General features: G+C 43.9%; 1 protein-coding gene and 1 long non-coding RNA gene across 2 annotated transcripts; one reads left to right on the forward strand and one right to left on the reverse strand.

Annotated features, from left to right (window-relative positions):
• Positions 1–719: 719 nt before the first annotated feature.
• LOC124243501 (uncharacterized) lies at positions 720–21,607 on the reverse strand. Its single transcript, XR_006889691.1, has 3 exons — positions 21,493–21,607; positions 1,522–1,626; positions 720–805 (listed from the first exon to the last, which is right to left on the reverse strand). It is a non-coding gene; the product is annotated as an uncharacterized LOC124243501 (long non-coding RNA).
• Positions 21,608–21,713: 106 nt separating this feature from the next.
• Positions 21,714–26,069, forward strand: PRR15 (proline rich 15). Its single transcript, XM_046669108.1, has 2 exons — positions 21,714–22,236; positions 23,966–26,069. The coding sequence occupies exon 2, from the start codon at positions 24,119–24,121 to the stop codon at positions 24,494–24,496; it is 378 nt and encodes a 125-aa protein (XP_046525064.1). The 5' UTR covers positions 21,714–22,236; positions 23,966–24,118; the 3' UTR covers positions 24,497–26,069.
• The last annotated feature ends 404 nt before the right edge of the window (positions 26,070–26,473 follow it).

Consider the following 26,473-nt stretch of genomic DNA (forward strand, 5'->3'; position numbering starts at 1 on the left):
TTCTAATGCTTCACTTTCACTTTCTATAAGACCCATTGCATTTCTGACCTTCCTTGAGAGAGGTGGTGTTTAGAGCAAATCACTCCAGGCCACTTGCAGGAGAGCAGAACCAGAATTTTGGAGCCCGAAAGACTTGAGTTCGAATCCCAGATCTGCTTGTTGTCAGCGGCCTATGAACTTGGGAATGAGTTTGCTCATCTGAAAAACTGGGGAAGATATTCCAATTGTGACATCTTAGATGAAATGATGATGACAGTAATTAGTTATTTATTATTATCATTATTATTTTAAGAGTGATGACTTCAAAGAGGAAAAGATATAACATGGGGGTGGGAAGGAAGAAGCACAAGCAGAAAAGGATTTGTCCCAGGTTAAAGCCAAGCCCACATAGTAATACGGGATATTGTAACAGGGCTCTATAACGTGTAATGAGGTTCACTTGACTCCTTTGCTCAATGTGATTGCAACACCTGATCCTCTCCAGCATGCTTTAGTCTCAAGCCTGCTCACCCGCGCCTATCTCCCCCACCATCTGGCAGCCTGACGTGGCTCCTCTTACCTGGCTTGAAATTCCTGTCGTTGGAATCACTCTAGGAGTTAGAGCTGAAGGGAGGCAGCATTGTTTCCAGAAACTCACTGTTAAAATATCCACGAGTAGGTTGTGAGAGGTGGCCTGGGCAGGGTGGCTGGGAGAAGACAGTTCTGAGGAGGGGAGGAGAGCCCTTGTCTTTCTCCCATTATCATAAATGGGCACCTGGTCTCCACAGCTTGGAGGGGGCTGGTGCAGAATTTCAGGGATAGCAGCCTGGAAGGCAGAGGGAGAGGAGATAAAGGGAGCAGAGGAAAGAAATGTATTGCGCAGGTAAGGTGTAGCCTGGGCTGCCTTGACTCCTACTGAAAACCCAACTCAGTTAGCTTACAATTTCCCAAGATCTATCAGTCCCCAAATGTACAGTCAATCTTTTGATTTTAAAAATGTAATTTTCAACCAATATTTATCAAGCATTTATTAATGGGCTGGACACTATGAATACTTGGGGGCAAGAAGGAGGCTTATCTTGCTGGAAGAATTAAATAATAAGTTTGGTCCAGCTGGGAGGGAAAGCTGGTTGTGTTAAGGATTTTGGACTGTAACATCAGGGGAAGAGGCACTACTAATGTTTTTGGGTTTTTGTTTTTTTAAAAAAAAAACTTAATTTTGGAATAGTTTTATATTTACAGAAAAGTTACAAAGATACTACAGAGAATTCCTGCGTTCTCCTCACTCACTTTCCCCTGATGTTAACATCTTATGTAACCACGGTACATTTATCAAAACTAAGGAACCAACATTGGTATATGACTAACATTCGTACATTACTATTAACTAAACTCCAGACATTATTCACATTTCACAGGTTCTCTGCTAATGTCCTTTTTCTGTTCTAGGATACAATGCAGGGCACCCCAGAACTTTTAGCATTAATTGGTTTCAAGGGACAGAGGACACAATCTAGTTTACATTTTCAAAAGATCACTTACTTGACTGTGGATCCATCGGAGAATCTGTGGGCAGACAGGGGTAGTGAGGACAGATGCGGGGAGGCAGATGTTCATTGCTGCCGTATAGGACTGAGGTGATGGAGCCTGGATTGGATGGTAGCAAGGAAAAGATAAATGGAATTGAATTATATTTAGGAGGTAGCTGAAAAACTTTGGTTATAGATTAAAGAATCAAGGATGACTCCCAGGTTGCTTAATTTGACAACTGGATAATATTTACTGAAATGAACACAAAAAGATGAGCTAGGGTTCTTGAGGAAGGGTGGCAAAAGTGAAGAAGATGATGAGTTCCCATTTTGGATGTGATGAAACAGAGATGCCTGTGAAATTTCCAAGCAGAGATATTTCATAAGCAATTGCATTAACAGGCCCGAGCTGGAACTGTGGATTTGGGAGTGACTCCCCAGAGGTAACAATTGAAACGTCAGGACTGAATGAGAGTAGCAGGGACACAGAACAGAGAAATACCTGAGAGAGCCGATTCAGAGTTCTCTGGAACACCAGCATTCAGGGGAGGGTAAGAGAAACCAGAGAGGGCAAATGAGGTCTCTTTTAATGTAATAAAACATAGAGTGCAGCTCAGAAAGACTTTCCTGTCCTTAGGCTTGTTTCACAGTGTCCTAATCCATTTCTTTGTTCCACTTAGATTTATTTTGCTACATGCAAGGCACCAAGTGAGACCCCGTGCTTTGGAGGGGTTTGCTTGGTTAGATGCTTTATAAATGCAAATGAGCCAGTGTCATTTTTTTTTTTCTCTAAGTTGAAAAGATGTTATCATACTCAAGGACCTCCTTCACTGCCTTCCTACTGCAGTTTGTACGTACGTCTAATCCAGCAGTTATCACAAAGTACAGCGATTTTGTGTATGTCTGTCTCTCGCTGATGTACGAACTCCTTGAGATCAAGAACTGTGGCTGCCACGTGCTGGCCAGGCACACTCTGCTCATCCTGCAGGTCTCAACTGCCTGCTGAGACTTTCCCTGGCTTCCCCAGGCAGAGAATTTAGGAGGTGCCAGCCATAAACATGTGAAAGCATGGGAAGTTCAGAGAACCATGAAGAGTTGGGTTTAATGAGAACATGAAGTGTGAGGACAACGAGGGGGAATGAGATTAAACAAGCAGGCCTGGGCCAGGGAATAAGGAACCTTGTGTGCCAAGCACAAGTCAAACTTAGAAAGATCTGTCTGGTGACACATGAAGGATTGTCTATAGGTTGTAAGACCAGAGACACGGAAGCCGACCAGGAAGCTGTTGTAGGCAACGACACCCTGAACTTGGCTCCCAACAAGAGGGATGGAGAAGAGTAATGGATATGAGAGAGAATAAGGGGGTTGTCAGGACTTACTGATTTGATGCCAGGATTGAAAGGAGGGGAGACTCACAAATGATACCCCCAATTCTGGTTTTTACAACTAAGTGAATATTTAGGAAGATAAGAGAAAATAGGAAGGGGAGCAGGTTCAGCAGAAGGAAATCGTGTTTCAGTTTTCGGGATGCGTGTGGTACTACTGGCACACCCATGTAAAAATGCCTGGTAGGTGGTTGGACACGTGGTTTTGGACCTCAAGACAGAAGGATGAGCTTGCAGATATGACCTGGTCAGACTGGATGGACAGCTAAAGTCAAGAGGACCAATAATAGGTATCTGGGTAGGAATAAAATCTAAAGAGCAGACAAAGGTAGAGAATTTTGCAAGTAAGTCAGGAATGACCAGAGGAGGAGGCTGAGAGTCGGGAGTGTAAGATGAAAGCAGGGGAAGACAGAACTTCAGGGATGGGGGAGCCAGCAGGCTCAAATGCTGCCACAAGGTGACAAGGTGATGAGTCTCCTTTGGATATGGCGACTAAGGAGTCCCCCATAACTCAACAAGCTTTTCAGTGGGGATGATATGGTGAAAGGCTGAACCTTAAGAAGCGAATGGGGGTAAAGAAAGAAGACAAAACCTATAGTCAGAAAAACAGACAAAGCTCTCCTTTCAGAGGCTTATAAACCTCGTATGTATGGTAAATCTTCTATGGGAGCAAATTTTTCATTGCTGGCAAAAAAACTATGACCTTATACTTTCTTGAAAAAAATTGTGTACTTCAAAATCTTCTTAAAGAATTAGGTATTACTGGAACAGATTTTTGGTCACTCTAGTTACCAAGCATGATACCTGGTTTTTCCTATGTCCTAATCTGTAAAATGGGTATAATCTTGGTTTGTTCTCGTTCCCTAAGCTGGAAGTGGGCATAATAACAGAGTATCTGCTCTCCCCTCCCCAGCAGAGTGCGTTTAGTTTCCACTGAGATCCTGAATGTGAAAACTGAAAGCTCAGTATCAACTGTAGAGTAATGTCCAAATGTTAGTTATTGTACACACGCCCTTCCTTCCAAAACCAGTGCCCTGCCAGGTGGGCAAGGCAAGGTTAGACCACTAATTGGCAGGTTTGGAGGATGTGGAGGTGGGGGACTGGAGCAGGGCATGCCTCTCCGGGGCAACATGGGCTTCAAGAATCAGAAGTGCGGGTTAAATAGCCCACGAGGAAAGATGTTCCGACTCCAAAGTCTAAGCAGAGAAGACCTGTGGCAAGACAAAAATAGACCTCATCAGGCCAGGACCTCAGTGCCACAGACTAAGTCAGGAATAAACGTGTGTGCACACACACATGTGTTTGAGAGAGAGGGATGTGGGGTTCTTTTCCAGGGAGTCACTTCTAAAACCCATGAGGTCTTTATGAGCCAATAGGTTTGTGACTCTTGAATGTGTCAAGATGACAACTCCCCACCTCAGGAACAGACCTAAAATGGCAAGATTGGTACACTACCTATTACCCATATGAGCATGGATTACTGACTAATAAGGAGGTAATCAATAACCTGTAAGAAACAGTGATTCATCAGCCAGGAAAATGCCTCCTGCACATAACATAAAACTGATGCAAAGAGCTTAGAGAATAAGGACATTAATTATCTCAACAAGAAGATGTAGGGAATCTCAAAGGTTGGTGCTATCTTTCTTTCTCCTCCACCATCCTCAGCTTTTTGGCATTTCCCTCAGGCTTTGACTCACTTGGTTTTAAGGAGGTAGCTGCAAGGACAAGCAGGACATATCTTTCTCTTCCTGTGTGTCCTGTTTAACAATCAGGAAATCTTTCCCCCCACAGATGTTCCCTCACAACTCATTGGGCAGAATTGCATCGCAAGCTTACAGCTAAACCAGTGAAGAGCGAACGGAATGAGATTACCTTGATTCGTTTGGACCAGCATCTCACAGAGTGTGGTCCTTTGGCCAGCAGCATCATGACCGGGGGCTCGTTAAAAATGCAGCTTCTCAGACCTGCCTCATTGAATCTGAGGCTGGGCCCTTGCAATCTGGTTTTAACAAGTCCTCCAGGTGGTTCCAATGCAGGATAAATTTGAGAAGTACTGGTTTAGAACAATCAGGGTTTCACCTAAACTGGGGATAGATCCACTCTCTCCAAGGCGTTTGGATACCTGGAGAAAATCAGGATGTATTAACAAAGACGACGGCAACAGCTTTGCAGCATTGGGGAGGTTGTTCAAACTCTCAGGCTGCATAGGACCTTCCACACCCACAGACCAACGTCCCCATGGGCCTCACCCCCATAGCCATAGAACCAGCTCTCTCTCTACTATAATATTGTCTAAACTGTAAGCTTCATGAGGGCAGGAATCTGATCTACTTTCCTCGCCACTTGAACCCAAGCCCCTAACTGGCACTGTGCCTAGCACACAATAGGCACTCAAACCTCTTCTAAATGAATGGCATAATCCTTGTACAAATACTCAAACGTCCTATTAATATTTTGGTGTGATGGAGGAGGGGATGATTTTAGAAGCAGGAGAATCTGAAAATGCATATTGACTCTTGTCCACCATTCACAGCTTTGCCCAATATCTGAACCCTTCAGTTACTGAAGCTTTCTTAGAACTGGTTATCCTTGACTGACCTAATCTTCACCATATTCTTTCTCCTTCTATCTGGTAGGAATGATTAAGCCTCAAAATAATTCAGTTTGGAGAATCTGAAGATTTAAGTCTCTCGCTCAATTGCAGTTTACACAGAAAGTGGTAGCTGTATGTGGCTGGGATCTAGTGCAACGTGGACATGAGGAAGTCAGGTGCCGGGTCTCGACAACCCCCTTGTTTAAATCGTGGCTCTATCACTTTCTGATCATGTAATTTAGGGAAAGTGACTTTACTTCTAAATGCTCGGTTTCCTCATCATCATAACAAACTAATATCAGTACCTATTCCATGAAGTTATTGTGGCACTCGAGATAATCTATGTACAACACTCAGGATAGTATTTGGGGCACAGAGTAAGCATGCAAATGCTTGTCTAAAAACTCAACAGCTTGGGGAAACTTTTATGAGAATTCTTGGACCATTGATGTCCTTTCTTCGCGGTTATAAGGCATCATCCCTTATTGCTACCTAGCATATTAGAGAGCTGCAGGAATGTTAAGAGTTTACAGCCCCGGGAGTTTTTGAAGCCACAGCTGTCCCTGCTGTGGTGCGGTGGAAAGGCAGCACGCTAGCCCTTCAAGAGCACAAGGTTTAGAGCCACGAGCCCTGGCTGGGTCACAGATCAAGGCTTTGAACATTTCTGAGTCTCAGGTTTCTCCCCTTTGAAATGTGAAAATTAATGCCTGCCTGCCTGCTCGACCCACCAACCTCATGAGTTTATTGCTGGGGCCAGATGGCGTGGGAGCAGGTGTGGAGGTGCTGTCACATGCCCTCACACCACTCAGTCCAGCCTTGGTGCTCCAGCTCCCAGAGAATACTCTTCCCCGAGCCGCACCAACCGCCCTGCGGCTCCAGGTGTCTGCTCACTTGGCTTCTCAGTTGCCAGCACAGTTGACCACTCCCTTCTTCCCAAACCCCTCTTTCTTGGCTGCTGTGACACCACCCTTTCCCTCATCCTCTGCTCAGGCTCCTCTGCCTCTTCTCCTTCTGTAACTGTCCAAGTCCCTTGGCATGCCCTCCAATGCAGCTTCTCATCCTACTTTCTCCCTCAGCGATCACATCCACTCTGGCTCTGAGTGCTGTCAACAAATCCAAGTGATCCCTAAGATCCGGTAAGCTACACAGCACCCTGTAACAGATCCCGTCTGCTTAAACCAGCTGGCATGCGATCTATTGCCCACGCCAAGGTCCCCGATGAACAGGCCCACGACTCCACCACTCAGCTCTTTAAAATCTTCACATCTGCCAAACTTGCATTGCATCAAAACAATTTAAAAATTCCAAATAAGTTAAAGGCCTTGATCCCATTCTCCTTTCTTCTTCTCCATTCCTCGGCACTTTATGCTGTTACTACATATGTTCAATATATACCATGTTTTATATAAATGATGCCATACTCTACATTATCATTCTATAACTTATTTTTTCCTCCTCCGTGTGATGTTTTTGAAATGTGTTCGTATTGATACATAGATCTACTTCATCCATTTTAATTGTTCTAGAATATTTTATTTAGCACTTCTGCAAGTGGTACATATTTAGATTGTTTCCTTTTTTCTATTGAACACAGCATTTCCATGAACATTTTAATTAAAGTCTGCATATGCTAGAAGTGGCATTGCCTTATCACAATGCACGCCATCAGCTTTGCTAGATGTTTCCCACTGTGAGTGTGCCAATTTACACTCTCATCAGCAGTGTTTGAGAGTTCCCCTTCCTCTGTGCGCTTGTCGACACTTGGCATTACCAAGCAAACGCTTTTGCTAACCCATTGACTGACCTATCTTTTTGTTTTAATTTGCATTTCCTTAGTTACCATTGAAGTTGAGCATCTTTTTTGATGTCATGGCCATTTAATTGTCCCTTCCATGAATTGGCCATTCATAACCTTTACCATTTCTCTACCGAATTCTTTCTCTACATCTATGGATTTATTAGAGTTCTTTATAAATTCCAAACTATTCCTTTATCAGTCACGGCATTGTATATATCTTCTCCCAGTATAATCAATCTTTTCCTTTATGGTTTGTGCTTTATGTAACTCATTTACAAAATTCATGCTAACCTCCAAGTCATAAAGATATTCTCTATATTTTTTGTAAAAGTATCCAAGTTATATTTTTCACATTTCTGTCTGGAAGCACATTAGGGTATGTTTTTTTTCTTATGTGAATAACAAAGTATCTTAGTGACATTTATTGAATAAAGCTATGCTCTTCAATAGTGTAGTCACTAGCTCTCTCATATGAATTCTAGGACCACCCAGTCTAGTATTCCCCATCCCACCACCCAAATAAAATCTGTTAGGATTTTAATGAGAATGGCGTTCGAGAGCCAGCCCTGATGGCCTGGAGGTTAAAGTTCAGCACACTCCACTTCAGCAGCCTGGGTTCCATTCCTGGTCTCAGAACCACATTACTCGTCTGTCAGTAGCCATGCTGTGGTGGCGGTTCACAGAGAAGAAACCAGAAGCACATGCAACTAGAGTATATAACTATGTACTAGGGCTTTGGGGAGGAAAACAAAAAAAAGTTAATTTAAAAAATGGCATTTGATTTATATTTTTGCAGAGAATAGATATGTGCCTTCACAATATGGTAGAGTTCTTTTATTTGAGTCTTTTTTTGTACCCATCAATAATGCTTTGCAATTTCTCACATGAAGTATATGCCCATCTCTTATAATATTTCCTCCCAGATTCTTTATACTTTCTGTTGCTATTGTAAATGGATTCTTTATTTCTAATATACTTCCTAATGGATTATTACAGACATTAGGAATCCTGCTGATTTACTATATATTAATATATATAAATATATATTAATATTAATCTAATATCCAATAACCTTGCTGAACCTCTTATTAGTTCTAATAGTTTGTCTAAATATCATCTTGGACTTTCTGTAAAATCATATTGTCTGCAATATGGACAATTTTGTCGCTTCCTTTCCAATTTCTCATAACTTTTATTTCTGTTTCTTATCTTACTGCAGTGGCTAGGACTTCTAAGAAATATAGAATAAATAGCTAAGATAACAGTCATCCTCTCCTTGTTTCTGACTTCAGTGAGAAGATGTTTAACATTTCACCATTAAATGTGATGTTTCTTGTGATTTCTACACCAGTGATTCTCAAACTTGGTGTATATCAGAGTCACCTACAGAACTAAGAAGAACACAGATACCCAGGCTTCTTGAAAAAGGAAAGGGCCTGGATCTTTGTATTTTTATCAAATTTCTCAGGTGCTTCTGCTATGCACCAAGGAACAAGACCCACTACTGTGCATGAACACACTTGATTATGGCAAGAAATCTCTTCTAGTCCTCATTTTTTACAAAGTCATACATGGGTGCTGTTTTGTTAAATGCCTTTTTCTGAAATCTCTTGAGAAGATCTTTAGATCACATTTTCTCCTTTACATTGTTAACATGGTATATTACATAAATAGATTCTTAATGTAAACCACCCTTATACACCTAGAAAGCTTTTTACCTGGTCATACGCTGTATGCTTTTTAATACGATGCTTTAAAGAATTGTACATGTAGCTCTCTTTCTCTTTCTTTTATTTTTTAGAATTTTACATCAAGCTTCATATATGAAATTGATCTGTAATTGTCTTTGCCTGAATAGTCCCTATTTTAGTTTTTTGTCTCATAAGTGGAGTTGCATAACTTTCTCTATTTTTCTTTTCTCTCAGAGAGTTTGAATAATAATAGTAAAGTAGTTAGTATTAGTTTCAGCTGCAAGTGGCAGAGACCCCAAATTACAGTGGATTAAATAAGATAGAATTCATTTCTCTCTGATCTAAATTTCCAGGTGGGAGGTGTGGGTATAATATGGCAGCTCGTGTGCTCTGCTTCGGTGGCCCAGGGTTTCGCCAGTTTGGATCCTGGGCACGGACCTAGCACTGCTCATCAGGCCATGCTGAGGCCACGTCCCACATAGCACAACTAGAAGGACCTGCAGCTCGAATATACAACTATGTACTGGGGGGCTTTGGGGAGAAGAAGAAGGAGAAGAAGAAGAAGAAAAGATTGGCAACAGATGTTAGCTCAGGTGCCAATTTTTAAAAAATAAGAATAATAATAATAATATGGCAGCTCTGTCCTCATGAGGGAACCAGGTTCCTTCTATCTGGTTGTTCCAGTGGAGATCTCTCAGTGATTCCCTCACACAGCCCTGCTGCCTCCTACAGGCTTCATGAAACTCCTTTCACAGCCCTGGCTTCCAAAGGACACACGCTTACACCCCCAAATCTGTCTCTGCTTGAATCATCCAAGCTGGCTTGGGTCCCTTTCTCACCTGAGCCTTCCCGGGGTTCCGCTTGGCCACAGTAATGCATGTACCTCTGCAACGCCATTGGTGGTGAGCAGCTCATAGCCTGCTCTACTCATCCTACCAGCATCAGCGAGCCTTTTACCTTTGGACTCTTCTGAGCATGAGTCAGGCAACTTTCTGAGAGTCCCCAAACTCCAGGGGACACACAGCAAGTTCTCAGAAGGGTTCTCCGAAACTCTCCCAACTTGGACTTCCCTTCATCACAGAGCATTGTCACACTACTCCAAAAATCCTCTCTCTCAAAAGAAATCCTATCAAGCTCCTTTCTCACTCCTCTACTTCCCCTTATATACCCTAAGGTGGGTGGGAAGCTAAGAATCAAAATATGTTTCATGCTCTCTTAGCATTCTCTGCAGAGTTTGGCTGTCGCCTATTGTTCTCAGTCTCTGAGGCCTCGGCTGAAACTTGGTGACAACAAGAAAAGTCTCATTTAAAATCTTGTAACATATATTTTTTTAATAAGGATGTATTTCTTTGACAATCAGAAAAAAATGTAGGTTTTACAAATAAATATTTAGGTAGTTTAAAATAGACTACCTAGCTGCAGGAAATGAACAGAAGTGCAGATTCACCTGATAGATTAGTATCTCTCGCCAAAGCCTCTCAAATCACTCAATTTGTTCCACAATTCACTACCTCAGAAAAACGGAAAAATAATATAATGCCTATCAGTAGTGGATTTCTTACATCACTCGTGGTATTGCTACATAGTGGATACTATTCAATCATTAAAAAGAATATTTATTGACTTGGAAATTGTTCTCAACATTGAGCAATGAAGGAATATGCGGGTTATTACCCTATAATTGTTCTTTTAAAACACTACTCAGTGCTTCTAGTTCATGCAACATGAAGGAGTAACTTTCACCATCTCCACTGCTACCACCCTGGTCCAAGTCACTATTGTCTCTCAGTGAAAACCTGTTAACAGCCTCCTGAGGCCGCTCCTTGCTTCTGCCCTGGCCTCCCCACAACCTGATTCTACCCCCAAGAGTCTCTCTCAACCCAGCAAGCAGAATGATCCTGTTAAAATATAAGCCAGACCTTGTCACTGCATTGCCTAAAACCCTCTGCTGATTTCCCATCTCACTCATGATAAAAGCCAGTCTTTAGAGTGGTGCATGAGGCTGACATACATGACTTCTCTGGACCTCCATAAGTTCTCTGATCTCCTCTCCTATTACTGTCATCCAGACTCACTGCATTTCAGACTCGTTCTTGCCCTTCTGTTGTTCCTCAACCTGGCTAGGCACACTCTTGCTTTGGGAGTGTTGGCAACGGCTCTTCCTTCTGCCTGGAATGCTCTTCCTCCATTTATGTGCATGGCTCCCTCCCTTTCTGCCACTGGGTCTTCTGATCAAGGGCTTGGGCACACATCAACACACCTCACCTGGAAACCCCAGTGAGGATTAGCAGGAACAGAGTTCTTTTCCTTGAGTGCCCAGTGGAGAGGCATCTTGTGCAGAGATTCAGATGGACACCTCACTGGGGTTGGGCTGCAGGACTCCTTTTTATAGGAAAAAAGTGAGAATGGCCTAGGCTCAGAGGAGCAAAAATTTTAGATTCATGTTCCAGCTTGCCCTGGCGTTGGAATTCTTGGAGGCTCCTGGTCCAGTGAGAAGTCGAGTTCAGACAGAGTCGTCCCTCCCACTGAAGGAGAGAGAAAGAGCCCTGGAGCCATCAGCCGACAGTCCTGTTTTTCATTCCTCTAGGCATTGAGGTTTTCTAAACTTTTTATTTTGAAATAATTGTAAGTTGAGAAAGAAGTACAGAGTTCAGCGTACCATTCACCTGCTTCCCCAGTGGTGACATCTTACGTAACTCTAGTACATTACCAAAACCAGGAAGTTGACCAGTTTACAAGTCTACAGACCTTATTCAGTTTCCATAAGTTTCTAAACCCACATTCGTGTGTGTGTGTGTATCTGTGTGTCTTTGTTCTATGCGATGTTATCCCATGTACAGATTTGTACCACGTACCACAAAAATCAAGATATAATCTATCACGGCAAAAGAACTCCTGCCTCTTTGTATTTAGGCCCCACTTCTGTCCCACTCCCTATGCCTGTCCCCTACAAATATCCGTTCTCCAGATCACTAACTTGGTCATTTTGAGAATGTTATATAAATGGAGTCAAACAGTCTGCAACTGTTGGGGGTTCGCTCTTTTCACTCAGCATAATTTTCCAGAGATTCATCTAAGTCGTTGCATGCATCAAGAGTTTATTCCTTTTTTATTGCTGAGAAGTATTCCATGGTGTGGAGTGACCACAGTTCATTTTACCATTCACCCATTTTTTTTTTTTCCCGAGGAAGACTGGCCCTGAGCTAACATCCATGCCCATCTTCCTCTACTTTATATGTGGGACACCTGCTACAGCATGGCTTGCCACTCGGTGCCATGTCCGCACCCGGGATCCAAACCTGCGAACCCCAGGCCACCGAATCAGATCTTGAGCACTTAACCGCTGTGCCATCGGGCCAGCCCTACCATTCACCCGTTGAAGGACATCTATGTTGTTTCCAATTTGGGGCTATTATGAATAAAACTCCTATGAACACTCATCCACAGGTCTGTGTGTGATGTCTGTTTTCACTTCTCTGGGATAAATGTCCAGGAGTGCAATTTCTGGGTCGTATTTTTGTGTTTAGTTTTTTAAGAGCAGTGCACCGTTACTATGTAAATGATCCAGTTTCTTCACATCCTCACTCACATTTGGTGTTCTCGTTATTTTCTATTTTAGCCTTTATGATAAGTGCATATTGATATCTCACTGTGGTTCTGATTCGCATTTTGCTAATGGTTAATGATGTTGAACATCTTTTCATCTGCTTATTTCTTATCTGGATCTCCACTTTAGTGAAACATCTGCTCATGTCTTTGCCCATTTTATAAATGGATTTTTTTTTACTGTTGAATTTTGAGGGTTCTTTATATATTCTGGGTAGAAGGCCTTTATCAGATATGTGGTTTGCAAATATTTTATCCTGGTCTGTAGCTTGTCTTTACCTCCTCTTACCAGAGGCTTCTTCAGAGCAAAAGGGCTGTTTTTAGTTTTGATGAAGTCCAACTTAATTTTTTTATGGATTGTGCTTTTAGCCATGTCTAAGAACTCTTTGCCTAGTCCTAGGTCCGGAAGATGTTTTATTATATATTTTATTCTAGAGGTTTTATAGTTCACAGTTTTATATATTGTGTGATGTTTAAGTGAAGGTTCATTTTGTGCCTTTGGATATCCAAGTGTCGGGGCGGGGGGTGGGGAGGGACTTTCCAGAATAAGGGTGAAAGGACATCCCAGGACGATAGCTGTGTGCTGGGCATGGAGGAAAAACAGTCCAGACTGGAACTGTGTGGCTAAAGACACAACCACATTGAGGACTGCCACCACCATGCCTTCTGCTGCTGCACCATCTGACAATGTGCTCCCCCAAAACAAGCCAGTCTACCAAGATGGGGAGACTCAACATCCAGGAAACAGGGAATCCAACTCAAGGCATTCCTAGGAGGCAGCTGCGCGGCAGACCAGAGAGAGATCAGACCATATTGAAGGAGAAGGAGGTGTCCAGGAGTGATATTTTTAGGAAAAACAAAATGGAACACATATTATTGATACGATCTAACTTGTAGAAAAGTGTACCAAGAAGCCATTGGAAGATGTAGAAGAAATTAGAACTAGGAAAAAAGGCAAGTCAATTGAAAGAGGGAAAAAAGGCCATTATTAAGGAAAAGACAAAAAGTAAGAAGCAAACGTAGTCATCTGTATACTACAATGCCTAGTCTGAGCAATATTTACATAGGCATAATAATATAAACACGGAATAGTCAATTAAACAAAAGCTATAATATGATGCTGGGGGAACATGGGGGCGGAGGAGCAGAAGACACGCTGGAATAAGATAATTAAATCTGCAAATACTATAATAGAAGATTAATATAGAATGTCTGATATTGATAAACCAAAAGAGAGCATAATATACATATTATTTAGAATTATGGTGATGTGTAAATGCTGGGAATAAAAAGCCAAAATTGTTGAAAGTGGTTGGGGAGAGGACTGAGGGAAGAAATGAAGCAAGAAACCCCTGTAATTGGCTATAAGCCCTGTAATAACATTTGACTTTTAAACTATGTGCATACATTACTTTAATAAAATAAAAAACTAATTTGGGGGGAAAAAGCAATGGTGCCATGTTGTCTGAAATAGCAGAGCCATGATGCTCTCGTTCTTTGCCTCCATCGGGTAAGATTCAGTGATGCGGGTTATATATTAAGATTCCAGGAACTAATGGAGCCACACTTATGAAATATAGTCCTTGGCTTGTGCCCTAGCCATAGTCTGGTAGTGACCTTACTTCTAAGGACTTTGTCTTATGATTTGTTAATCCTTTTCTGGTAACATTGCTTTCAAGCTTGACTGAGCACACTTCCTCATTTAACTACAGGTAATATAATTTGGGTGCTGAAAGGATAAAGAACATTCTGGAATCACGTACAGAAAACTTCTGCTTGATTTGATTTATTCATTAAGTGCATTCCTGAAAACAGTTAGATTCATAGCAAATTGTTGTATATTAAATACTCCCCAGTAAATTGTAACATGATGTTCTTGTGGTGGAGGGTCGGGGGTGGTATCTAGCCCCAACCAACAATAATGATGGTCATCTTTAAGACTCTACCATTACTTTCAAACAACGCTTGGAAGTGATTGATTTGTAGAGTTTGTTCATATCATTTTCCCACACAGCTGATGAAAGAAATGACTCAAGGAGAAACCAACATTTACGGATGCCTATTATGTGTCAGGCACTGTGCTGGGGACTTTAAAAAACGTATTGTCTACTTTAACGCTGGCAACCACCCAGAGAAGTAAATACTGTTATACTCACTTTACATTTAAGGAAACCAGAGCCTAAAGATATTAAGTAATTTTCCCAAAGCCACACAGCTAAGTAATTCAAACCAATCATCAAGTCTTTTCATAAGAAATGTATATAATTACAATTCCCAGCATTAATTTGAGCTTTGAGAGCTCTGTGATTCCACGGGGCTTTAATATTTAAGCAACCACATATGATTGAACATTGTTCTAAGTGGGAAACTTAGAAGACAAGGACCTAATTAGAATTGTTAAAGTATGACTGTGTCTTTTGATATAATTGCCTTGATACCAACAAAGGTTTATTTATCTAATGATTAACTAACAGGCAAAATGAGATTCAAATAGCAATATTAGAAGAACATTGTATTAGGGACAGAGTAACTCAAACAGAATCAAAATAAGTCCACCTCTTCTGGGTCCTGTGACCTTGAGCAAACTGCCTCAACTTTCTAAGGCAAAACCACAGGACTTGTAGTTCTATCTCTCAGGGTTGTTCTGCCTTTTAAAAAGTGGGAAACACACTATCCACTTTTGGATAAACCCACAGCAAAGTGAAAAGCCCGTAGCAAGAAATTTAAATTTGCCATTATGGTAAAAGGTAAACTGCAGCCAAAGCAGTTTCTCCCAGTATGTAAATGAAATTACACCACATGGATAAACCTGAATGTCCACTAAGTGAGCATGTAGAGTGTGACACTCACCTGTGTTGGCACTAAGCAGAGCTGAGCCCCGAAACTTTAGTGCACCTTCCCTGATGGCCTGTGACTTGCGAAAGCAGCTATTTCTTATGGAGTTCTAACTATGCAAGTTTGACATTGGCCTTGGTGCAGGTGAGGAAACGAAAAGATTCACTTCCTGCATCGTGTTACCCTTCCATCAGATATCCACCTTCCACCTGTACACATGTGACGTAATGAGCTGACACATCGATGAACCACAGAGGAGAAAACAACCTGGCAAATGAAGCATAACCCAATCAACCCCTGGAAAAGGGAAATTAACAACTGCAGATAGCAGGTCACCTTTTAAGGAGCTAGTTTAGCCCAGCCCTGACCTGGAACCAGGTGACCAGCCAGAGAACATTACCTTGGATGGTAACACATGACTTTTATTTACATCAATGATTTCCTAACAATAAAGTTAAATTATCTCTGTTTCCTGAGAGAGTCAGGATATGCCATGGAGACTTGTACCAAAGTGTTATGTCTTCTAGATCATTCATTTATTTCCTAAGTGTAATATTTAATAAAATCTCAGCTGCCATCCTCTGGTGTTGCGTTATTCTGCCCTACTTGTATCTCACCACCTAACTCCGCCTCCTCCGAAGGATATTGCAACACAACAGTGTTCTTCCAATTTTGTAACAACAAAAACAAAAATTTATCAGATAATTTGGTCCACCTACTGGTCACATCTCAAAATTAAAGAACCTCAGGCTATTCTTACATGTAAGGACCAACTGAAATTTTATGCCATTGCACCTTATTACATTTCTTTTTACAAGTCAGTCATATTATAAGCAACAAAGTATTCACGTTTATGCATCCAGTGGTCACTCATTTAACAATATGAAGAACGATCGTTGCCAGGCAGCAGGCCAAGTCCTAAAGGTTCATTAGCGACATGGCCTACTGTTCATGGAGAGACACACAGCACAGTGATTCATTGGGTCCCTGGGCTCTAAAGCCAGTTTCCTGGAGTGAAATGCTGGCTCTGATACCTACCAGCTGTGTGACCTTGGGCAGGTAACTTAAGGTCTTAGTGTCTCGGTGACCTCATCCATAATAATAATAGTGCCTATTTCACAGAGCTTTTAGGGGATTAAATGAGTTAATATTTATAAAGCAATTGGAACTGTGCCTGGGATATAGGAAACATTATGCAAATGATCGTTAAATAAGATAGAACTCATTTTCTGGTGAGGGAGTCAGACAATAAACAAATAAACAAGAAAATTATAGTCTAGTCATGGGGACAAACACCAAGCAAACAATTCACAATAATTAAAACACACTCATTCCTGTCAGTGGCAAGCTAGGTTATTTGGATGAATTCTCCTGCTGAAAACAGTTGGGTACCAAACAACTTCAGTGTTGATAGCCTCCTGGAGAAAAAGGGACAGGGCATAGGGTTCACCCAAAGAAGAGCAATTAACAGGAGAGCCTTCCCTGTAATGTTAAGTGTAGGCCCCAAAGGGCCATGCCCTCAGGGTTTGGGCAGCCCACAAGTAAACTATACTCCTGCCTTCCCCACTGGTCTACATGGACAATCAAGTTACTTAGGAACAGAAAAGATCCGAGAGGTAGGGAGGGAAATAACAAAGGGACTTGTCCCCAGAGGGTGTGACTATGGGCTCACATAAATCTCTTGTTTTCATTGTCCAAAAACTCTCAAGTCATGAACTTAGTGTAAAGTGATTCTGTCTGGTAGTGCCCCAAGCTCTTGAAAATCCTTTCTAGAGCAAGTGACTTTTGTCTGAGGCCTTAAATTTTCCTTACTACAATTTCTTAAGGAAAATGAAGGGCATACAATAATATCCAAGAATATCAAGAAAGAAGATCCACAAAGGGAGTAGGAGTGGGGAGTTGGAAGAGAGAGCTGCTGTTGATGGAATTTCAGGGAGGCTGCACTGTACAAACCAGGTTTGCTTAGGTCAAGTGGACAGAAATGATCAGGAACGTTTTGTGACTATTATTTGTGTTAACCTGACAGGGTACAGGATGAGATGCTATAAAAAGTGGATTCCCACTTCAGGGCACTCTCTCTAAAAGTTTATAAACTAAATCCAACAACACAGAGGTGAATACACAGAAAGGAGAGAAGAAACATTAAACACCAGTCCATTGGGGATTATGAAGGAAAAGGCCAAGAGAGATACACGTGTAATTCTCAAAGGATGGAAGAATCCATAAAAGAAGGGAATGAAGGAAGGGAGGGATGGAGGGAAGCAAAAGTATGAAAGGAGTAAAGCATGAAGATAGGGGGCAAAAAGAATAAAACACACAACCAGAAGGACCTACAGCTATAATATACAACTATGTCCTGGGGGGCTTTGGGGAGAAGAAGAAGAAAAGAAGATTGGCAACAGATGTTAATGTTAGCTCAGGTGCCAATCTTTAAAAAAGAAAAAACAACAACAAACACTCCAACATTCACCAGGGTCATCCTTGGGAGAAAAGAACATAAACGACCTCTATTTTCCTCTTTTTTTTTTCTTTTTTTCTTTTTGCTGACAAAGATTCGCCCTGAGCTAACATCTGTGCCAATCTTACTCTATTTTGTATGTGGGACGCCACCACAGCATAGCCACTGACGAGTGGTGTAGGTCTGCACCTGGGAACTGAACCCAGGCTGCTGAAGCAGAGTGCACTGAACTTAACCACTAGGCCACGGGGCACCCCCTCTATTTTCCTCATTTTGATTAGCTATATTTCTTAAATTTTCTCATAGTGTGCTTTCCTTTGCCCAGTTCTCGCTATAAATGCTCTAGAGGAAGATAATCAATTTCCCAGCATCCGATGCAATGCCAGGTTTGCTGGGATTGCAAATGCCAGGTTTAACCTTCAGCTGAGAAAGAAGCAGTTTAATATAAAAAAGCAAAAGACGTAACGTGTTCTTACTCAAACCATCAACACATTTTTGAAAAATAAACAATGACAAGATAAAATATTATTAAGAAATGTAAGCATTGCCCAGTATGAGCATATTTAAACTCTGTAACATTAAAATTCATCTGCTATCCACTGGACAGATAAATCAACTTTAAATGCATCTACACTGTACGATGTCCAGCTCACCAACACAGAAGTGTAGGTCCAGCCAAGTCCTCCTTACAGCACCAACCAGCAGGATTCCTAGATCGACAGTTACAGAACACAGTTATATCTAACACTAACCTTCTTGTGTGAGGTTTTTGGTTTTTGGGTTTTTTTTGCATGGGGGTGGTTATAAAAATTTTGTAGACTAAAACAGTTCTAGATTCAAACAATGGAGGAAAATGTCTTAATTGTTTTGATTTAAAACTCTGTCTTTAAAAGTCAAATTACTAGGATGTCTCAGATAATCTGATGATCCTCACCTTTGGAACTTGCTCCTCCATGCACTGTGACATATCTTTACCTACTCATTCCCTTAAATTCAAGCCTTTTCAATGAAAATGGCTTATTTTACAGATGCATTCCCTGCCTCTAAAAACTTGCCGATCACTTAAACATTTCACTAAAGCCTCCTTCCCCCATGAAGAACTTTTCAGATTGGTCAGAAAAAAGTGACAACACTACCTTTTCCCCTTTTGAACAATATCATTTTTTTCTGTAACTATAATAGACCATAGCAAAGAGGAATGTGTTTAGCTGCAAGTAACAGAAAGTTGTGTTTAAATCTGTGGTTAAATCACAGGAATGTGTATTATCTCATCGAACTCAAAGTCTGGAGGTAGGTGGTTCCAGGGTTCTTTCAGGGGCTCATCAGTACCATTAAGGACCCAAACACGTCTCACACTCCCACACCTCCATCCTTAGCTTAGTGGTTTTTATTCCCACGCCTGCTGCCTGACTGTTGCAAGATGGCTGCTGGAATATCAGCCATCACAGCCTCACATTGCTTACATGTAAGAATCAAGGCTGTAGCAAAAGATGTTCTTCTCTCAGAAGGCTCTCCCCTTTATCCAGATTTCCAGAAGTCTTTCCTATGGCCTCATAAACAAGAACTGGATCACATGGGTACGCCTAGTTGCAAAGAAGGCTGTGAAAGTATCTCCCTTTTAAGCCTCTACTTAAACCCAGGCTCTTCTTTTGTATGAGTTAAATGAAACAGTGTCTGTTCTACCTCCGAAATCTCTTTTGCATACACCTAATTCCCTTCACCTCCCCCACTGCCACCACTCTACTGCAAGCCATCAAAATATCCCACTTCAACTGCTTCAACACTCCCTAACAGGTTTCCCTGCAGCCCGGCGTCGTCCCCTCTACCATCCACTCCTTATAGCTACAGCGATACTTTGAAGGCAAATCTTATCACATCACTCCCTCTTCAATGGATTATGTTAAAAATCCTACCATGACTGACAAGGTCCTGAATGATCTGTCCACAGCACCTTTCCAGCCTCATCTCCTGCAGTGTTTCAGCTCACTCTGTGTGCTCAGCTCACTGGCCTTCTCTTTGGCCCTCAGAACCCCAACTGCCTTCACATCTCAAAGTTTTGCACGTGCTATTCCCTCCGTCTGGAATCCTCACCCATTCTCCACCTCCCTAGTCCCTTCTGCCTAATTGCTCCTTAGCTTTGCTGTCTCCATTTAAACATTTTCACTGCATGCAAGGGTTATTTGTAAGGTGTTATCACTAAGTCAATGAAACATAGAAATATTCCGTTGTTAGATATAAATGAGAGGCATGGAAGGTATGCATTTTTTTAATTTCAGCAATTAGTAGGTGTTCACTTATTAACAAAATGATGTCCCCTTGTTAAATCACGCATGATGAGGAGCTATTCGGCAGCATTAATTTTCTTTTCCTAAATGTCTTCATTCTTTCACGTATTGGATCAACAAACAATGTAGCAACCAGCTCCACAACTTCCTAGCGGGGATGATGCCTCTGACAAGGGCCTTCCTCCTTAGTTGTGCATCTTCACCTGTAATGGGCTGACGCTACGATGGCTTGTCCCATCCTCATAGTGAGTAGCCTGTCTTTTTTCAGTCCTGGTGCTATCACAGAACGTTTACTCTCTAAAATGAATCCAAATAAATACATGGAAAATGCATCACTTTCAAATACACATTGCTGTGCATACCATTTTAAAATCCAAGAACGCTAAGAAGATAACGATATAAAGTATTAATATTTTTATCGTAGCACATGCATTGAAATACTTCATAAAAATTTCTTTCTACTAATTCTATATGGTAAGTTATTTGAGCTGGGCATCATGTCTGTGACTACTTTTATACTTCAGAAAGTCCTCAGATGCTCAGACATCAGTTGCTCCATACTCAGTTCTCCAGAGGAGTTTAAACATCAGCTTAAGTCAAAATAGTTCTTGGAGAAAGAAGAGTATCCTGGAAGATGAAGCAGCCTGCACCTCTACCTTCTTTAGTGAAAATGTCTTCTGTCCATACCTTTCTGTCCAACCAACAAAAAAGCACCGATAGGTGACCAGGAGCTAAAGCTTCCTGAACCTTGAAGCAATTCGCTCGTCCACTTCCTGCAGCGGCTCGGGGCTGGGTTTGCACTCCCCGGGTGGGGTGGCTGTCCAAGGGACCTCCAGACCCCAGGGAAGGAAATTCACATCTTCACTTAATCATGTTAAGAGCCCAAGACCGTCAGGCTGCGGTATAACGTGCTGGTTAAGACCGCGGGAGCTGAAGCCAGACCTCCTGGGTTCAAATCCGGCTCTGCCACGTACCAGTCACGCACCCTTGGGGAACCGTTTACCCTTTCAGGGCTAGGATCTCCTTGCCTGTCAAGTGAGCATGATAGTAGTACCCACCTCCTGGGGTAGCTGTGAGGAATAAATGAGTGAATCCACGGAACCGCGCCTGGCTGGCACACAGAGAACTCAGTATTACAGCCTTTCAACTAAGAGCGCCAGAAACTTTGCAACATTTTGCCTAGGTAGGAAACCGCTCATGTGAGTTACAAAACTTGGGGTCCCCAGATCTGAGTAGCCATGGTGGGGACCCACAGAGGAAGGTGGGGGGGGGGGGAACCAGGGTAGAAGCAGAGGGAGAGCTGCGGCAACATTTATCTTCCAGAGCCCACCTCTGTCTCCTGGCCTCCGGTCTCCAGGTTTCTTCTTCGAGAAGGAGTCGGATGGGTGAGCAGCGCGGCACAGCCCTTCTCCAATCAGACGCCCCAAGGCTGGCGCCACGTCTGCGACCTGATCCAATCTCGTCCCCCGGAGGGCGGGAACTCGAAGTTCCTACCTACACCTGTAGCAGCAGTGGCCGCCTCCTGGTTTTTTTTCTTCTCTACGTCTTCTTCCCGCTGTCCTGGGCTTCAGGTTTCCCGAATCACTTGACGAGGAACTAGCAGGTGGGCAGATGTCTTCCCACGCCGAGGACAGACGCGTAGGAAGGTTCAATGCACTGGAGTGAGCTGCCGGGGTCCCATCTCCCGGCAGTTCCCGGGCGGCGCTGGCAGAGAAGAGGGACGCGCTCGAGAATTAAAGGCTACTACGCAGGAGGACCCGCTTGGGCATTCACCTGTGGCAGTGAGCTCGGCACCCACTCGCCGCGGCGCCCTCCGGTTGGAGCCGACAGCGCTGCGAGCCCGGGGCTGCCGCCGCCACTGCGGCGGGCAGAAGTCGGAGGCGCCAGGAGAGGTCAGCAGCAGCAATCAGCGTAGCTGGACTGCGAGATTTCGGCTGGCACACTTTCCAGAAAGAAGCACGACCTCCCCAGGACCGCGCGAAGGAACGCCGCGGCCCGGCTTCTAGGTTGCCCCAAGCGCACCCACTCTGTGCTCTCGGCGGAGAGCGCGGCGCGTCCTGGGAAACCAGAACAGGTGAGCAATCAGGGTGATTCTGCCAAAACAGAGCCCATTCCGGGGTGTCACCCTGGGGTACTCCCCCGGCGCTCGAGAAGTTGCGAACCGCAGGCACTCTGTGTACATTTGCGTAGTTTGCAATCTTTTCCTTGCGCAACTCGTGCAAATCCCTTCCTTACACACAAAGTTGATTGTGGAGAAGAAAGTGTAGGGTAGAAAACAGAAAGCATCAGGACGTCCCACCACCGCCGCCAGTGAATAACTTGGGGCGCTCTTCCCATATGTAAGGTAGAGGGAGGGGGATGTTTGCAAACCCAACTGCAAACTGTGCCTAAGGGTGTGGGTGCCTTTTGTACGGAAAGAACTTTTGGCCGTTTTTTCTTCTATTGTTTCGAAGACGAAACCCGAGCGTGCCCTCGGGGCGTCCTGGGGAGGAGCTGGTGCCGCGGTCCCTGCGCGCCAGGGAGGCCGCCTCGCGTAGGCGCTCAGACTTTTCTTTCTCCGCGGTTCGGGGAGAAGCTGTAACAGCAAACGCCGCTGAAGTTGTGCTCTGCGGCGCGCCGGCGAACCCCAGGAGCGCGTGGGACGGGAAGGAGCCGAGCGGAAACCTGGAAATGAGCCGGGCGCAAGCGAATCCTGCGCACTCGCGGCGTTAGTGCCGGATAGACCCAGCACAGAAAGTGGCCGAGAAGTCGCCTTCCGATGTTAGCATCTTAGGTGCTAATAAACAGCCTTTTCGCTCAGCAGAGTGCGGTTTTAAAAACCGGGAAGAAGCAAGTTGGCTTGGAGTTCCTGGTTGCGCGCGCTCTCTCCTTTGGAGGAGGGGACCGCACAAGGAAAAGATCAGAAGCCTTTAATTTGTCACTAAAAATCTCTAGAGTTGAATTGCCTAGTACAAACAGACTCGGTGCATATTTTGATACAGAGTTAAGGGAAAAAGACACTTGCCGCTTGGCCTCGTCTCAACCATCGGCCGGGGGTGACTTCAAAGAGACGCATGACTGGCCTCTGGGGAATGAAAGAAAGAGTAGGATGGCGGTTTTCAAGGGAAGTTAAACCTAGACATGCTTTTCTGAGTCACGAGGCAGAAGTTATGTCAAAAGCAGAATTTAAAAGAAACAAAACACCATGAGCTTGTCCCTCGCTCTTACTGACATGTAAATTCCCCCTGAAGAATCACATCGAAAAGGATCCTGGGACAGAAGTCTATGGTGCAAAAAGCTTTGAGGGAAATTTCGGAACTGATCGACAGGGGTCTAATATTCATTGTTCACCTGTAACGGGCACGCGCTTACTTGCAGGTGCCCTCCTCCTAGGTGCTCATCCAAGGAGAGGTTGTTCTGGGCAGGGTGGGTCACGTTTGGGCGTCCGTCTACTGTCAGGCAGAGTGACAGAACAGGCCATTTTGCCTCCCGGGCCTGGTTAATCCAGATGCCCTGGAGTCTCCCCCGGGTGCCCCTCGCTCGCTGCCTGGTGCACTTTCCCCTGGCGGCGAGGCAAAGGTTGAGACCGGGGAGTGCCAACACTCCGTCTCGAGACCAGATGGTGGCGCCCTGGAGGCCACTGGTCCGCCTGCGGCCTCGGGGGCGCGGCGGTGCCCTCTAAGGGCTGCGCGGCTCCGGGCTGGAGGCTCCGGGCGCTCAGACCCCGGTCGATCGGCGGCGGGGAGAAGCGCAGGGGAAGAAGCGGGACTGGGGGGCACGTGACTTCGACAAACCCAGTAACCGAGTTTTGTTTTCTTCCCCAGCACAGGCCGCTGCCTCGGCTCCCACCCCGCAGCCCGCCTGCGAGCAACCGGGGGAAAGGCCGGAGCGGACGCCGGAGACCACCGGGAGGGAGGGGCCGCTACCGCCGAGGCTCTTGCCCACCCGCGGCGCCCGGGCCCCTTGGCCGGCGGGCCATGGCCGAGAGCGGCACGGGCAGCTCGGGCCCCTGGTGGAAATCGCTAACCAACAGCAGGAAGAACGGCAAGGAAGGCACGGTGGAGGCGCAGCCTCCGGCCCAGCCTGCCCCTGGGGAGCCCGCGCCGCCCAGCCCGGACTGGACTAGCGGCTCGCAGGAGAATCAGCACCCCAATCTCCTCGGGGGCGCCGGCGAGCCCCACAAGCCAGACAAGTTTTGCGGGGAGAAATCGGGCAACAGCCGCCGCAATCTGAAGATCTCGCGCTCGGGCCGCTTTAAGGAGAAGAGGAAAATGCGCGCCACTCTGCTCCCCGAGGGAGTCAAGTCCCCGGAGGAGGCGGGCTTCCCTGGTGACCCCCAGGACGACAAGCAATAGCCCGAGCGCTCCAGGACGGTCTCTCTTCCCACCACGCCTCCCCAACCCCCAGTGCTAAACCCGAGAATTCTGACCCGCCCCTGTACTTGGTGTCTCATCCCACGAAATGCAGAATATTCACGCAAGGCCTCCACGATTTTATCTTCCTGGAAATTGAAGTGTCAATTGAGTTTTCCATATGTCATGACTCAAGGATGCATTAAGTATTTATTCGTGGTAAGGGAAGATTCCTGCCACAGAGGAAGTTGGCATAATTATTTTGTTCTAAAAGCTTCTGTGGCCTCCACCCCTTGTATCGCCAATGGAAGTGAGAAGGAAACTTCTCTAAGAGATGGTAGCTCAGCTGGAACTGTGCAGCCTCTCAAATGAGGAAGGCATGCTCTGATTCGGGACTTGCTGTTGGAAAGCAAACCACAATGCTGTTTTTAATGCCTGAGAAATGCACTTTACAAGCACTCCTGTAGAGTTACACCTTAAGTGAAGGGATGGGAAAGAGCAAGCAGTCTTAACTGAAAGCATTTCAAGTAAAGCAAGATTGCTTTTAATGTTGAACTACAAAACTGTACTGCCTATCTTAGTGGGGACCATTAAAATTGTTGCACTGTAAGACTTAAGGCAACTTTTGTATTGTTTCCATTGCAAGGCTGAAGCCCGTCATACTTAAAAGCAGGCATGCAAAATCCAAGGTGACAGAGTTAATCATTTGCCACACCACATAACAGCTACTCTTGGAAAGCTGCAGAGAGGAGAATATTGCTAGAAACTAGCAATACCCAGACTGGAACCAGTTAGCTGAATGTCCCGAGTTACTGACCAAATTCAAGAAAGGGAGCGAGGGGTACTAACTCACTATTCCTAAATTCTCTTTTTATTTCACTGCATCTTAGTAGAGTAGAATAAGTCACAATGCTAGTAATAATTCTTATTGGTATCCATTGTTAACCTTACAGACGAACAATTATCTGAAAACACTCAAACAGATGGACTGAACTCTTAGCTTGTGCAAAGCTGGCTTTTTCCCCCACTCCTTTGCTTCAAAAGCTTATTTTTTTTTTTTTAGTTTGAGGTATGCATTTAATCTAGTTTCAAAGCCTTTAGATTTACCAACCTGAAGATTCTCAACAAAAATCTACCTGTTTGCTTTTGTTATAAGCTTGAAGAAGAAGAGTAAATGAATACCCCTTGCTTTCAACAAATTACAAGAGACTTATTGTAGTTGTTAAGATCCACTGGGATCATTTCCCACAGCAATTCAGTTCATCTACAAACACCCAGAAATGCATAGCAGGGAAATTGCTTTGATCAAAGTGTGTATATTTTTTTTAGATAATTACAAGCAAGAACTTGATTGAAGCTTCTGAGTTTGTTATATAGAGAGAAGCAGTTTTTTGCTTCTTCCAAATTAGCAATTTATAAAATAGCAAAACATGTTGATTGTTTAAAGAGACTTAACAAAGAAACGATGCAAATGGCTATAATGGATTTAAATTAGTGAATCCAGCTTGAGCACCAGCAGAATAAGAGTTTACCACTTGATACATGAGTTTCCACATACCAAACCTTACTCCAAAGGAAATTGTTTACATGAGGATTATGAATACCTTAGATTAAAAGAGAAAGTATGTAAGCTTTTTAAAAAAAAAAAAAAAAAAAAAACATAAGAAAGCTTTTTTGCTGTGTATTTAGAACTGAGAAGGACATGACCAAAATCTCATCACGGTGAGCTTCCTGGATGAGGAAGACTTTGCATTAGTTTTAAGGGGACCTGCCATCTCCAGACTCCAATGCAGAGGGAGTTGGGAACTTGGACTTGAGAAGAGGCTCATGGTACAGGAGGGGGCTGTGGGCTGGCAGTGAGTAGCGCAGAAGCTGTCGAATAAGGCTTTAGAACACCTTCATAAAGTATTTTAATTTCACTCTATAAAAAGTAATTAAAATTAGACTGGATGACTATCCCAAATACTTTTCCTCTCCCAG

Source organism: Equus quagga, chromosome 8 (assembly GCF_021613505.1).
Source record: "Equus quagga isolate Etosha38 chromosome 8, UCLA_HA_Equagga_1.0, whole genome shotgun sequence".
Classification (NCBI taxonomy): Eukaryota; Metazoa; Chordata; class Mammalia; order Perissodactyla; family Equidae; genus Equus; species Equus quagga.

Bases quoted from the DNA above. Each gene is read 5' to 3' on its own strand.
- PRR15 (XM_046669108.1), top strand. From the start codon at position 24,119: ATGGCCGAGAGCGGCACGGGCAGCTCGGGCCCCTGGTGGAAATCGCTA.